Raw genomic sequence first — 11887 nt, forward strand, 5'->3', positions numbered from 1 at the left:
TACACATGACAATACCTTAGTTTTAACATAGTACATGTAAGATATATGTGATAAAAGACATTTTGGTAAATAAACTAATATTTAACATTTGTATCTATGAACAAAAATAGTTTTTGGGTTATGTTTTTATATTTATTAAAGGAATACTCCAGTATTTTTTTTTTTACTCTGATCTCTATTGCACATTTCCACAGACCACAATTTCTGTACTAGAAAAACTATTTACTGAAAACTCACTTACGGAATAAGCATACGCAACTATATAACTAAATAGGACTGGGCGACATATCGATATCGTGATAAATGATTACGCGATGCACTTTTCCGAGATATCGTTGGATATGGTGATGTATTTGATGTCTTTTTTATTAAAAATGTAATCTTCTTTGTCTTTGTAAGCGTTCAAGAAAAGTTTCGTCAACCTCAGTTTAACTTTTTTTTTTTTTTTTTGCTTATTTCACTACTGTTTTGCAGGCGGTTTGTTAGCCAGGTCACGTATCGTGATCCACATCACGTCCTCAAGTATCGCGATATGATACTTTTTGTCATGTCGCTCAGCCGTATAACTGAAATGCAAATGAGACGCCCGTTAATACCTTAAAAATAAAGACTGTAGCATGAAACAAATGAAAGAAAGTATTAGCAAAGCTGTTATATAATATAATATTATATCATTTTAAAAAATGGCATTTTCCAACATTTTAAAATACGGTAAAAAGAGTCAAAACTCTGTTGACTTGTGCTTTCACAAAGGTTTTTGTGGTATCCATAGTGCTGTAAATGCAGCCTTTCTGTGCTTATAAGTGTAATTTATTAAAGCAAATTTGGACTCTGCAAAAATCTCTGTGAGAATGAAGTTGTTTTTTTTGTTTGTTTTTTTTTTTTTTTTACAAAAAATAAAGTTTAATTTACAAACCATAGACTGAAAAACTTAAGTGTTCTATAAAAATAAGTGTTTCACATTAGCAGGCTTACATTTTAAGTGAATTTTGAGTAAACAGGTTTTCTGATGTTTTTTTTCCCCCGCCTTGTACAGGGAAATTTCTTGTCTGTGGTAATTATACATTTGTTACAGATGCAGTATTGAGAGACTGGACTAACAGTGCTGAAGTATTCCTTCGACATTACAGTGAGCTTCATCTGAGCTGGACTGAAGAGTCTAGACACCGAAAATAAAGTCATTCAATCAGGACTTGGAGGGAATCCACTCTGCACAATGGGGAAGTCACAACGTATATACAGTGTCTCATAGAAGTGAGTACACCCCTCACATTTTTGCAAATATTTGATTATATCTTTTAATGTGACAATACTGAAGAAATGACACTTTGCTACAATGTAAAGTAGTGAGTGTACAGCTTGTGTAACAGTGTAAATTTGGACATTTTCACTTAGGGGTGTACTCACTTTTGTTGCCAGCGGTTTAGACATTAATGGCTGTGTGTTGTTATTTTGAGGGGACAGCAAATTTACACTGTTACACAAGCTGTACACTCACTACTTTACATTGTAGCAAAGTGTCATTTCTTCAGTGCTGTCACATGAAAAGATATAATCACACATTTACAAAAATGTGAGGGATGTACTCACTTCTGTGAGATACTGTATGTTTTGTTATTCTTGTACCGTTCTCTATAATTTATACGCTCTCTTCTTTTCTCCGTCACTCTCTTTCTCGCTCAGGTGCACATGGAAGTGCTGACGTTTCCCGGATTAATCTAACACAGCCCTCCTTCGTACTCATCCTCATCCTCTGCAGCCTGCGCTCCTGAAGCGCCCGCCTGTGGAGCACTGGGAGCTTTCTTCTTCTTCCCCCCTCCTCCAGGTACTTTCAGAGAGATGGCCAGCTTTGCATACTGTTCACAGAGGCAGGAACAGAGCACTGTTAGTCATTACAATACACATACTTGGAAGGAAAAAAAAAAAGACTAAGTAAAGAGTAGAACACTTTTAGGGTGTGTGATATAGGAGTGATAACTTTAAGGTTGCGGCTGGAAGTGGTATTAGTGAGGCCAGCAGGGGGTGCTCACCCTGTGGTCTGTGAGGCCTAATGCCTATAGGACACTATACTGTCTTTCGGATGAGACTTTAAAGCGAGCTCCTGACTCTCTGTGGTCAGTAAAAATCCCAAGACACTTATCGTACAAGAGTAGGGGTATAACCCTGGAAATTCCCCCATTGTCCCTTCTCTATCATGGCCCCTAACAATCTCCATTTTGAATTTTGCTACATCACTCTCCTCTCCACTAATAGCTGGTGTGTGGTAGGTGTTCTGGTGCACTATGGCTGGCGTACACACTAGTGCTGCTTGAGGTGTGGCTTCTGCTTGGTTGGAATGAAAACTTGAACCCACACCGGCCCTTTCCAGATAAGATTGGACACCCCTAGTTTTGAGTGTCTAGAAAAGCGCTATATAAATGTAACTAACTAACTAAACCTGTGAATTGCCTTGCAGCCAGCACTACTGAAATAGAAATTAATACCAATATACAATGCAGAGTTCTGTTAAAGTCTTTTGTTTATGTATGAGATTGTGGCCATATACATTCGTCTCTTACGTCGTTGTCCATGTACTTGAGAAGAGGTGAGTTGCACACAAAAAACAGCTGCTCCTCGTCTTGCTCGTCATAACCCGCCAGTAACGTCTCCATCGCAACACAGTCCTCGCTGCTACTGAACCCAGGAAGACTAAGACAGGAAGCAGAGGTGCACATTTAAAAGCATTCCCAAATCCCAAAAACCAATCACATCTGTGAAAGTTCATACACAGCTTAATGATTCAGGGCTTTTCGACACTGAACACTGAAGGGAACGCTTCGTTATCTTGGAAAATTAGCACAACAGTGCCTTCTAGTGGGCAGAACACTCTGCAAAACTGAATTAAAGGCAATCTCTAGCACAGATTTTTTTTTGATAGCGATTTGCTAAATCGACTGTAGTGACCGTAGCTATGAAGCAGATCAAATTGAACAGGGTTAAGAAGCAGTTCATACCTGTAACTCTCTTTCACACACTTATCTGCTGCTACAAAGTCACCACGATGGAGATGGACCAGCACTTGTGCTATGGTTTTCTACAGGCAGAACCACAGGAAGTAGGTCAACAATCACAGCTAATAATAACACAATGAAAATTATCTACCATATCTACTAGTATATAGTATACATTTTTATACCATCAGAGTTTTTTTAAGAGTGTAATTACAATTCATATTGTTATATACTCAGTAGATACTGCACATATTCACTTCCCATAGCCTTAAAGACATACACACACATACATACATATACACACATATATATATGTAAGGCTATGGGAAGTGAACATGTGCAGTAACTATTATATATATATATATATATATATATATATATATATATATATATATATATATATATATATATATATATATACACACACACACACACACACACACACACACACATACATACAGTATCTCACATGTGAGTACACCCCTCACATTTTTGTAAATATTTGATTATATCTTTTCATGTGAAGGCACTGAAGAAATGACACTTTGCTACAATGTAAAGTAGTGAGTGTACAGCTTGTATAACAGTGTAAATTTGCTGTCCCCTCAAAATAACTCAACACACAGCCATTAATGTCTAAACCGCTGGCAACAAAAGTGAGTACACCCCTGAGTGAAAATGTCCAAATTGGGCCCAAAGTGTCAATATTTTGTGGCCACCATTATTTTCCAGCACTGCCTTAACCCTCTTGGGCATGGAGTTCACCAGAGCTTCACAGGTTGCCACTGGAGTCCTCTTCCACTCCTCCATGATGACATCACGGAGCTGGTGGATGTTAGAGACCTTGTGATCCTCCACCTTCCGTTTGAGGATGCCCCACAGATGCTCAATAGGGTACTCAAAAGTACTCACTTTTGTGAGATACTGTGTATATATATATATATATATATATATATATATGTGCACCGACAAGACAGGTGTGTCTAATAAAGTGATCAGGAAAATACTAATGTTTAAAACCCACCCACACACTCGCACATCTGGTGTTCTTTGCTCTTAAGCATCTCATGATCTATGCACTATACCCTTCTCACACATAAAAGTGTACCTTAAAGCAAGTGGGGTAATTCTCAATCTCCCTGTACATGTTTTTCTCTTTCTGCAGAGAGACAGCTGCGTCGTCCAGCCTGTGGAGCAGCGAGACAGGTACGCCGTAAGACGAGATGTACTGCATTATCTCTCACATTTAAGAGGCTAAAATTAGTCTGTGCCAGTCTTAATCGTTTACAGGAAAACGGTAAAGAGGGCAGATGGAAAGGAGGAGAGAGCGGAAATGTGGCTGTAGGTCAGAACAGGTCAGACTCACAGACGCTTGCACTCACCTGCGCATTCGCACCAGGAGTCTGGACGCTTTTCCCAGCAGCTCCGCAGCCTGTCTGAGTCGGTCCTCGTTCTATATGTGGAGGCCAAATAAGACTTGTGAGACATTTTTAAGTGTTTTAAGGTTCATCAACTGATCCTAAATACCCATTATTATTGCCAACTAACAGTATGAGCAAATACAGTATATACCAAAGATTTCCTTGTTTTTTACTAAATGTCATGGCAAAGTATACAGAGTTATAAATTTGGTAGCACCCATCATGAACTAAACATTTTTGCAATTATGATTCATAAATATGACATCATCAGGTCACTCGTGTAGAATTTTAACCACTGAGCTATCAACACCTCTGACAACAAGATATGTAAGGAATAAAACATACCGTGGCCTGCTATTATAGGAAAATAATCAACTATGGCATGGTGTCATGCAGCCTGACGTGAAGCACAGTTAGTTCTCACCCTGAAGTTGATTTTTTTCCTACAACACAGCAATCTCATTACAAAATGATTACAATTTTTAATTGCTCAAAGAATGACACATCACAGTTTTTATTAGTGTGTTGTTACATTTAACGTCGTGTTCCGCAAAACAAGTTCCTGTTATCGTTCACACGATGGAAACTATAAACAGCCATTCCCTCACCAGCCTCTCTTTATTTCTCTACCTTGAAGTTAATAAAATAAAAAAATTTTAAAATGCAGCTTGTTACTGAGAAACAGGCAAAAAAAAAAAAAAACTTCAGTGTTCTGAAGAACTTCCCATGCCATTAAATTTACAGACTGTTGCAAAATGCTGACACTGGAGACTCCTCCCATAAATGTTTCATTACAGGAACGTCACCTTACCAACAATTAGTCATTTTTCTTTGTTAAATAACAACGCTTTCATTAAACATGTCTCCATAAATGACTTGTTACTATATATGGTACTGTATTAGAATGCATTATGATGCGTTCATATAAACCTGTGATTTGAATTACAGCCGATGCTCCTGTCAGAGCTGCTGTTATAGAAAATTAATCCACACCTTCTGAATCCGACAGTATAACGCTGTTTTATACAATAGATAGTTCCGGTCCACTAATCTGATTGGTCGAGCAGCATTCCAAGAGTGCTCATATTTAGTATAACCGCACTGGGACACTTCACGGTGTGTAATACTTCGCTTGTCTGTGTTGGCCACGTAAAATTCCGCTTCTTAATTCGAAAACGGTTATTAAAGTAGAGTTAGCGACATCATCAGTGTACATGGCAAACGATACAATTTTCATGAATAGAACTTTTGACTTTAAATATGCAAGCTCATCAGATGAAGGTGAAAAGGAAGAAAGGAAGCGAACTGCACCGAAAGCACCTTTAAACAGGAATATACGAGCTAGCTAGCTCACGGGTTTGTGGGATCTCTTTCCGTTAGCAGAGAAAAAAATAAACAAAATATTTGGCCGTATTGTGTCAGAAATGTCAGTTACTCAATATTAATTTCGTATTTATGGAACTGTTATATACAGTAAAAGCAATATTCGCTATAACCGCCCTCTTGCTCGTGCCATATCCACCCATCCGTCCATTTTCCGTACCGCAGGATAAAATCGCACACACATTCACACACTACGGACAATTTGGAAATGACAACCAACCTATAACGCATGTCTTTAGACTGGGGAGGAAACCGGAGTACCCGGAGGAAACCCCACGTAGCACTGGGAGAACATGCAAACTCCATGCACACAAGGTGGAGGCAGGATTCAAACCCTCAACCCCGGAGATGCGAGGCAATAGGTATAACGTGTCGTCTTACCTCAAAAACAGATGCAGCTTTCTGATACAAGTCCACTGCTTTCTCCAGATCCATCGGTTCAATAAGTCTGTGAGAAAGCAAAGTGATTATTAGGTACAGCCGTAAACAGACGTGAAATATACGATTAATTAATTCATTACAATATAATTAAATAATAAGGTTTGTTCATCACAAATGATGATGATTTTTTTTTTTTAACTCAAGACACACTAATCCAGCCAACATATTGGAAGGCAAGAGATAATAGTGGAAATCTAATTGTGATGTGATCATTTTTATTTCCTCGTTCCAGAGATACAATAGCATGTGAATTTTAATCAGAAATCTCTTCTTCTGTATTTAGAGTCTGGGGCGCGACGGTCGTCGTGTTGTTACATACTTGCCGGCTCTGTCCAAAGCTATGCCTGCAGTTCCTGATGTTCCATTCTCCACGTACATCACGCTGGCTTTCTCAATTAGCTCAACAGCCTCCTGGAGTCGCTTCATATCCTATAGAAACGAGACATCTCCTCAGTTACGCACGCCTGTAACAGTGATTCAGTTCAAAATCTGGTTCAGTGACTGGTTATTCAATCCAGAAGCTATTGTTACAGTTTGTAGGCATGCCAGATTTATTAAATGCCCTTGATTTACATTAGCATTCACAGCTTTTTAATCAGACCACATGATGTGACCCCAGACTAACAAATGAGAATTCACCTTCAGCATCATGCCTGCTTGCTCAATCGCCCTGGAGTCCAAAACAGAATTACAAAAATATACAATTTAACAGCATTTAATGAATATTAATAACCACTTTAGTCCAAAACATTTGTGAGCACTTACTTTGCAGCATGGAACAATCTGTTTTTATTAAAGTTAAGTAAAGAACATGGGTTGATGGAAGCAGAATTTTGTTTTGAAAAAAGCAAAGGCTTTTTATTTTCCTTGCTATTCGCCAGGCTGGGGTTTTGCTGCCGAGATCTGAAAGCACCCGTGCTGATGTGGGTGAAGTAGCGCAAGAGGGATGTGTTGAAATTGTCCAACGTGGTTTCCAACTTTAGTTCAAAATCATGCTACCGTGACCCCTTCTTAGCGTATATGAAAAGTCCTGTCTTATAATCATTCCATCTCTTACGCCCCACTTTTTTGGATGTACAATATTTATGTCTTCACACTTCAATGTATAGAGGATACATTACCCAGCATCTGAATTATTTTATTTGGAATAAATCAGAACTTAGCAGTGGCTCCTCATATAAACCAATAAAATGTTTACCAACATTAACATTAATTAAACCTAATTAATACCTGATTTCACCCAATTCGGTCCCCTGCCAATTCCCACCCTCCAGCCAGCTCTCCCATGTCATACCAACCAGCGAGGGTGAAGGCTAACACATGCTTCCTCTAAGCTAAATCTTTTCGTATAGCCGCATGTGCTGCATTTTCGTGCTATCTGCCCTCTTCTACATACATAAGCTCACTCAACTAGTGTCACTGTGATTGACAGGGGAGAGAGTGTACAATTATCGCTCCCGCCCAGAGGGCATGGCCAGTTTTGCTCCCGGTCATACACGGCTGTAGCCTTGTCGGGATTCAAACGATAGGGTGAATGCTTTCCCAACACAAATTATTTGTATGAGACTGCTCATGTTATAATCATGAAAATAGCTCCCTTACGAATATATTTTACTTATAGACAACAATGGTTCCTGTTATTATGTATGCTAAAACAACTACTTCTCTTGAAGTTAAAAAGACAAATGCTGCGTGTCATGTTATCAAGCAAACCCAATAGCCCTCTGTCCTAAAGACTGTCCCGTGTACTTAAAGGAAAATGTACAAGTTTCAGCTTTACCTCTGACTATAATAAAGTGCTGTCACTGGAGACCCCTTGCCAAATAAACATCTCCTCAAAGAAATATTTACCATATCAACACATACTGTACACTATATGGCAAAAGATTTGTGGACACCTGACCATCACACCAATATGTGCTTTTTGAACAAGCCATTCCAGGTGTAGTTCCCCCTTTTGCTGTTATAATAACCTCCACTCTTCTGGAAAATCTTTCCACTCAATTTTTGGATTTGCCCAAGATCACTAGTGAGATCAGGCCCTGAGGAGGTCTGGGGCACAGTCAGCATTCCAGTTCATCCCAAAGTTGTTCTATTGTGTTGAGGTCAGAACTCTGTGCAGGTCACTCAAGCTCTTTCACTCCACCCTTGGTAAACCATGTCTTCATGGACCTTGCTTTGTGCACAGGGGGCATCGTCATACTGGAACATGTTTGGGCCTCTTCGTTCCAGTGAAGGGAAGCTGTAATGCTACAACATACAGACAGAAAGACATTCTGTACAATTCTGTGCTTCCAACTTTGTGGCAACAGTTTGGGGAAGAACCACATATGAGTGCGATGGTCAGGTGTCCACATACATTTGTATTGTACTTTTATAACCTGATTATGTGGACCGTCTGCCACACGTGTCCTTGTGTACGTTGTTACTGTAGAGATTATACATATTAGAATGAGTGCATTCATATAAACCCTGCAGCTGGTGCTATTTTCAGAGCTGCTGTTAAAGAAAATTCTGCCCAATCAGAAGTGAGAACTAAACAGCACTGTGGTATCGATTATTACTCTACAGTTATGGAGCGTGGTCATATCCGTGGAAAAAGGATACGCTTTGTTCTCCGTGTGGTACTCTGCCTCCTTCAGGTATGCGTCCTTTGCTTGCTCAAACTGCTTAGCATTTTTGAAAGCCACAGCTGTGAGAAAGTAATGGCAACATCATTTAGTGCAGTGTTCCAAAACAAATAATCAAAACAAATAATTAAGGACATTGAGAACCCACTATTCAACACGATTTAGAATTAATTCCTGCTTCCACACACATGACAAGCAGAGGCTTGACAATGATGTTGAATCGGAGGACACTGTGTGCACTTCCTGGTTGCTTTATTAGATACTACAGTGGTTTCTACAGTGCTGATACACCTTGCTAGACACTACAAATCTTTATTTTTCCCCATGCACAGTTCATGCTAATTGTCCCCGGTATCAGCTTTTGACTACATTACTGGTGTTGGCTGGATATCTGTGGTTAGTAGAGGTCGACCGGTCAACCGATCTCTGGAACTATAATCCACAACAATAGTTTTTTCCAGATTGCATCCTTTGTTGGAGCGGATGAGAAAGTTCTACTGTCATTATACAGTACGAGAGCAGCCTCTAGTGGCGAAATAAAACAAACGATCACCGAAAAATCTTGTTGTGTTATTTTGAAGTGGTTTTTTAAATTCATTTTGGATGTCTCTATTTTTTATTTATTTATTTATTTATTTATTTATTTATTTGTTATTCTGAGTGCTACTTTTGGGTTCAGTTTGGATGTACACCTTTTATTTATTTAAATATTTATAAATAGTTAATACATAGTCAGTACTGTTTATTTTTGTAATAAAGTTCAGCAATATTTTACTCTGAGTTGTATGTTTTCATTGAGTATCAATTTTAAAAACGATCGGTTGATTAATTGGTTATCAGCAGGTACCGCCCAGCTTAGTTATCAGTATGGGTAAAACCCTCTAGTGGTTGGTGGTGCATTTCTCAACCCAGAAGTGATATTGACGTGTTTAAACCTCTAGAAATGCCTGCTGATACACAAAACATTTTTGTCTTTTCAAGATTTGGAGAAGGTTATTCATGCTTTTATCACATCGAGCTTAGATTATTGTAATTCATTGTACATGGGTCTTCCTCAGTCATCTCTTGTTCGTCTCCAGATGGTTCAGAATGCAGCCGCAAGGCTGTTGACCAGGGCAAAGAAATATGATCATGTAACCCTGATTTTACCATCGCTCTATTGGCTCCCGGTCCATTTTAGGATCCAGTTTAAGTTTGTCTTTAAAACTCTTAATGATCAATCTCCATCTTATCTCAAAGATCTTCTTACACCACATTCATCTAGCAGATTTTTAAGATCTTCTGATAGGATTCTTCTGTATGTCCCTCGATCCCGTTTAAAAACTAAGGGGGATAGAGTTTTTTCAGTTACCGCCTCCTCGATAATGGAATCACTTGCCACTGGACATCCATCTTGCACCCTCAATTATCATTTTTAAAAAGAGGCTGAAAGCATATCTCTTCTCCCAGGCGTTTTAATCTAATTTTTACTATTGTCTATTGTCTCTCTCTGTTTGGTTTTATTCTGTTTTCCATTTTACATTTCTTACTCTGTTAAGCACTTTGGTCAGCTTTGCTGTATTTGAATGTGTTATACAAATCAAATTTCCTTACTTACTTACTTTAGTACTACCATGTTACTCCGAAAACGAACCACCACCCAAGTCAAATGGCTTTTTAATCACCATTCCTGTATATAGCTTGTATACATTGGAACGAAATGGCGTTTCTTCAGGACCCCGGTGCAACACGGAACAGTACGCAAGACTACATAAAGTGCAAACACACAACAGTGTGAGACGAGTGCAAAACAATAAAACACACAGAACAAAACAATAACTACACAGGACATGGACTGTTGTATTGTAAACATGGAGTGTAGCTATTTTGTAATGAAGCAGCTGAAGTATAGCAGCAAAAACAAGTTCACTAGTATAAAGTGACTGATACAGCTACTGTATGTAAAGTGCAGTGTGCAGTAGTAAAATAATAATAATATCTGCTCTCTTGTCCATTGATGGATGAGGTAGAAGGAGGCTGAGTGACAGATGCACTACAGCTACTACTGAGTGTAAACACAAGCTACATGGACATTTAGTACACATGGATTATTTTTCGCTCACCAGCTTTGGCCATCTCAGACGCAGCTCCATCGTAGTCCGGCTTCCACTTTGTCATGCTGGTCTTTAAGCTTCAGAAAGATGTCATACACACCACTGTTTGAATGACCTACACACACCATCTGCTCCACAGCATCAATGTGACCACAAGATCAACATCGCTATGGCTGTCACCCGGGCAACGACACAACGCGCGTGCGCCACGCCGATCAGAATTTACACTAAGGCTAGACAGTGATATTGTTTACAATTACTGCACAAAACCTGGATGATATCACATGCACTAGGAAAACAATGCGCTGCGCACCTGGATGCAGAGAGCTCGGTTAGTACTCTGCGACCTGCTAATGACATTCAGCATTAATATATAAAGCTGGGAAATGACGTCATTGTTGTTTTCTCACCATTTCTCCGCTTTGGCGATGTGCTCGTGCGCCTCGGTTATTTTCTGCGCTGCCATTTTGTGTCTGAGGAAAGAAGCAGTGAAGGATAAACCGCTCGACAGGGATGCAGGGCTCTGCGCACACCTCTGTGGAGATTATTCTCCAGCTCTCGTAACTACGACAACGTCACGGGTTTTCTACGGCAGCCCGAGAGGGCAAACGATTTCTAGTTTATTTTCACTGTTTTTTGTTTGTTTGTTTTAAATTATTAGTAGTGATATTACTAGTAGTATTTTTCATCTAGATAACAAATATTTCAGTCATATTTTGAATTAGGTTTACATTATCGCTGTGTGTCTGTAATGCTCGCAGATTCCATCATCCACTAATAATAAACAAACAAACAAACAAACAAACAAGAACAGACAAACAAATAAATAAATGCGGTATGTCCTAAAGAAAGTAATTCACATGTACCAATATTATTTCTATAATGTTTGCATCTCTGCAGTCCCATAAAGGTTTTTATTTAATGGAATT

At 39.0% G+C, this 11887-nt stretch overlaps 1 protein-coding gene across 1 annotated transcript; it reads right to left on the reverse strand.

Annotated features, from left to right (window-relative positions):
* Window positions 1-1331: 1331 nt before the first annotated feature.
* On the reverse strand, window positions 1332-11802 carry napgb (N-ethylmaleimide-sensitive factor attachment protein, gamma b). The gene is made up of 12 exons (XM_017495085.3): window positions 11369-11802; window positions 10968-11035; window positions 8843-8927; window positions 7001-7018; window positions 6875-6905; window positions 6555-6664; window positions 6176-6242; window positions 4373-4443; window positions 4099-4177; window positions 2994-3073; window positions 2559-2688; window positions 1332-1856 (listed from the first exon to the last, which is right to left on the reverse strand). Exons 1-12 carry the CDS (start codon window positions 11422-11424, stop codon window positions 1719-1721), a joined length of 933 nt encoding a protein of 310 aa, XP_017350574.1. The 5' UTR covers window positions 11425-11802; the 3' UTR covers window positions 1332-1718.
* Between the last annotated feature and the right edge of the window lie 85 nt (window positions 11803-11887).

Source organism: Ictalurus punctatus, chromosome 20 (genome assembly GCF_001660625.3).
Source record: "Ictalurus punctatus breed USDA103 chromosome 20, Coco_2.0, whole genome shotgun sequence".
Taxonomy (NCBI): domain Eukaryota; kingdom Metazoa; phylum Chordata; class Actinopteri; order Siluriformes; family Ictaluridae; genus Ictalurus; species Ictalurus punctatus.